We start from the raw sequence: 2,833 nt of genomic DNA on the forward strand, positions 1-2,833 counted from the left end.
CTAAGTAGTCAATACAACATAGGGCATTCTGTGTCCCTTTTTAAGATAAAAAAAAAAAAAAAAAACGGCCCCTTGGTATTTTAAAATTTCTAAATTTTTCTCAAAAGGTTCATAATTTCTCCTTATGGATCCATCCTCTGCGACAGCGGCGCGCCCTTCAGGGCGCCCATCACCTGGGATGGCAGCAAACGGAGGGAATATGCTTGGGCTTCTTTCATATGCCCAGGCTGCCTCATCTCCACCGGCGAGATGCGGGGGGTCTAGCCGTACCCCGACTGGCCCTCCTTTACAAGCCAGAATCAACCACACAGTGGTCTACCAAAACCTCCCTGCCGACATCACGGAATCGGACCTGATCAAGGCATTCTTCGAGACCTACCCATTCCCTTGTCATTACTACTCTCTTACCTCTGGCTGCCGCCACATTGCCTTTGAGGTGCATTCCGCTGAAAATGTGAGCCACATTTTAGCCAACCCCTTAGCGATCAGCAATGCCGCTATCTCTCTTCCAGCTCGCCGTCTCCCAACCGAATCCGAGCTCAGGAGCCAACAAGTGTTTCAACTCCGTCACGTCCCATACCTTAAGGACGAACGCACTGCTTTCGAGGCCTTTGAGCAAGTCATTGCTCCATACGGAGAGATCGTCGATCTTATTCGGGACACGAACACCCCTCACCCTCTCGCCCATAACGGCAATTATCAGTTGATAGTAAAACTCGCGGACCTCACAAAAGCTGTCCCCCACTCCCTCGACATCCAGGTCGACGGTTGTCCTTTCACCATCCCAGTTCGTCTGGATGGCCACGCAAATCATGGCGGATGCTATTTCTGCCACTCACCCCTACATACTCGTCGGGACTGTACCCAAGCACCGCCTTGTCGACACTGCAAATCGGGGGATCATTTCTGGCGCCGCTGTCCCTCCCGTCCCAAACTAGACCAGCTTACGGCCCCACCCCCGTCCACACCCCCGGCGCCCAGGACGGTTTCCCCACCTACCACTACCGTCGACGAACCAACAAACCATGACATCTTGGCCGTCACTACGACTCCTACGCCGGTCCCCCGCCAAGCCCGTGGCCGGAGCCCGGCAAAACGGCTTGCTAATGGACCCTTAATATCACCTCCCCTCATCGCTCCGGCTCTTCCTCTTTCTCCTCTGGTCAACCGACGGTCTCAGTCGAGTAACCCAAACAAACACCTTCGTATAACGCGATCCATGGCAAGGGCGGCCTCTCAATCGGCGACCTCCCCAGCCATAGCTGAAGAAGACACAGAAATGACCGAGGCTTTGGCCGACGCTGGCTCGTCTAGTATTCTCGCGGAGAACCTACCGCAGCCCATACCAACGATATCTTTATGAGTCTCAAGATACAGGGCTCAAACATCCAGGGTCTTAGGACTGCTGGTAGGGTAGATAGTTGGATTTTGTTTTTTCAAAGAGTTTCTTCACATTTATTTTGTCTTTCTGAATGTTTTTTGTTTTCTTCTCAATCACGCACACATGTCCATGACACCTGGCAAGCACTTTATCCTGACGGCGGCGCAATAGTTGCGGAACATACGGCTATTTTGTGGAAAAGTCATTTGGCTCTCGAATATACTGGGACCTCCACTCAGTCTGCAGATGGACGTATTGTCATGGGTATTTTTAGGGTAGATACGGTCCTCACACGCGTGGTGGCGATTTACACTCCTGCCGACGACCAATCGAAACCGGCTTTTCTTAGCCAACTACTCACACTTCTCCAGGAATGGCATCCCCTTTTGCCACACATTATTACTGGCGACTGGAACTGCGTTGCCGATCCCACGCTGGACTCTAGCAACCCAAACGGCTCAAACGGAGGCCAAGTAGAGCTCCTCGACCTGATGAGCCAGCTCAGTTTGTTCGACAGCTACCGCCTAGTGAATCCCATGGGCTAGCGTCTCACAAATAATCACGCCCACGCATGCCGAGGCCTGGATCGAACGTATACATCTCCCGAATTCGCTCCAATCGTTCGATCTGTACACTTCCAAACACCAGCCGAGACTCGCACAAGTAGGCCGCTGTCCACGCACAAAAGTGTTATGACCTCTTTCGATGTTGCGCAGCTCCAAACAGGACCCGGATACTACAAACTGGCCCCCGATTGGCTTCGCGACACTGGATTCGTTAGACGAATGCGCAGTCATATCCTCTGCCTCGTCCGTGATGTCTGGACACCTTGCCTATCACTAGATACTTGGGACAAGATGAAATGGGCTATTCGGGATTTGGCCCAGCAGCACTCAATGCTTGTCCACAAAATCCGACCGGCCTTGAACCCCGGCTTTCGGACTACATGGCAGCATGGCTCCCGCCTTATTCAATCACGTACCGCCACTACCGCCGACATCCCGGTCAATTCAGCCTCGCTCTCACTGCGCACTCGAGCCGTAAAACGCTAAGGAATCATTCGCCACCTCACCACAGAGTCTGCAAATGATATCTCGAACCCGGCGGCCATGGGACCCATCATTCAGTCCTTCTATGCCGATCTCTACACACCAAAACACAGCAACTGGGCTAGATTCGATGATTTCATTTCCCCCTCCCAAACAGCGCTCCCTCATACCACCCCTGCACAACAAGATGCTCTTTCGGCGCCGTAAAGTTTGACCGAACTACGAAATGCGGCTCAAAAAATGCAGAAGGGGAAAGCGCCAGGCCCGGATGGCCTCCCGCTCGAGCTATACATCTGTTTCTGGGATGTTCTGGGCCCAGTTTTGCTCGACGTGCTATAGCTGATTACTGATCAGGAACACCTAACTGTCAGCCAAACCTACTCCCACATACACCTGATTCCGA

The 2,833-nt window shown here is 52.6% G+C and overlaps 1 protein-coding gene across 1 annotated transcript; it reads left to right on the forward strand.

The window, feature by feature from the left end:
• Positions 1-218: 218 nt before the first annotated feature.
• Positions 219-1,444, forward strand: V1514DRAFT_339575 (uncharacterized protein; the record flags this gene model as incomplete). The annotated part of the gene is made up of 2 exons (XM_066928988.1): positions 219-258; positions 312-1,444. The coding sequence occupies 2 exons, from the start codon at positions 219-221 to the stop codon at positions 1,361-1,363; spliced, it is 1,092 nt and encodes a 363-aa protein (XP_066780521.1). The 3' UTR covers positions 1,364-1,444.
• Positions 1,445-2,833: the final 1,389 nt, after the last annotated feature.

This window comes from Lipomyces japonicus (genome assembly GCF_038497905.1).
Source record: "Lipomyces japonicus strain CBS 7319 unplaced genomic scaffold V1514scaffold_117, whole genome shotgun sequence".
In the NCBI taxonomy this organism is placed as follows: Eukaryota; Fungi; Ascomycota; class Lipomycetes; order Lipomycetales; family Lipomycetaceae; genus Lipomyces; species Lipomyces japonicus.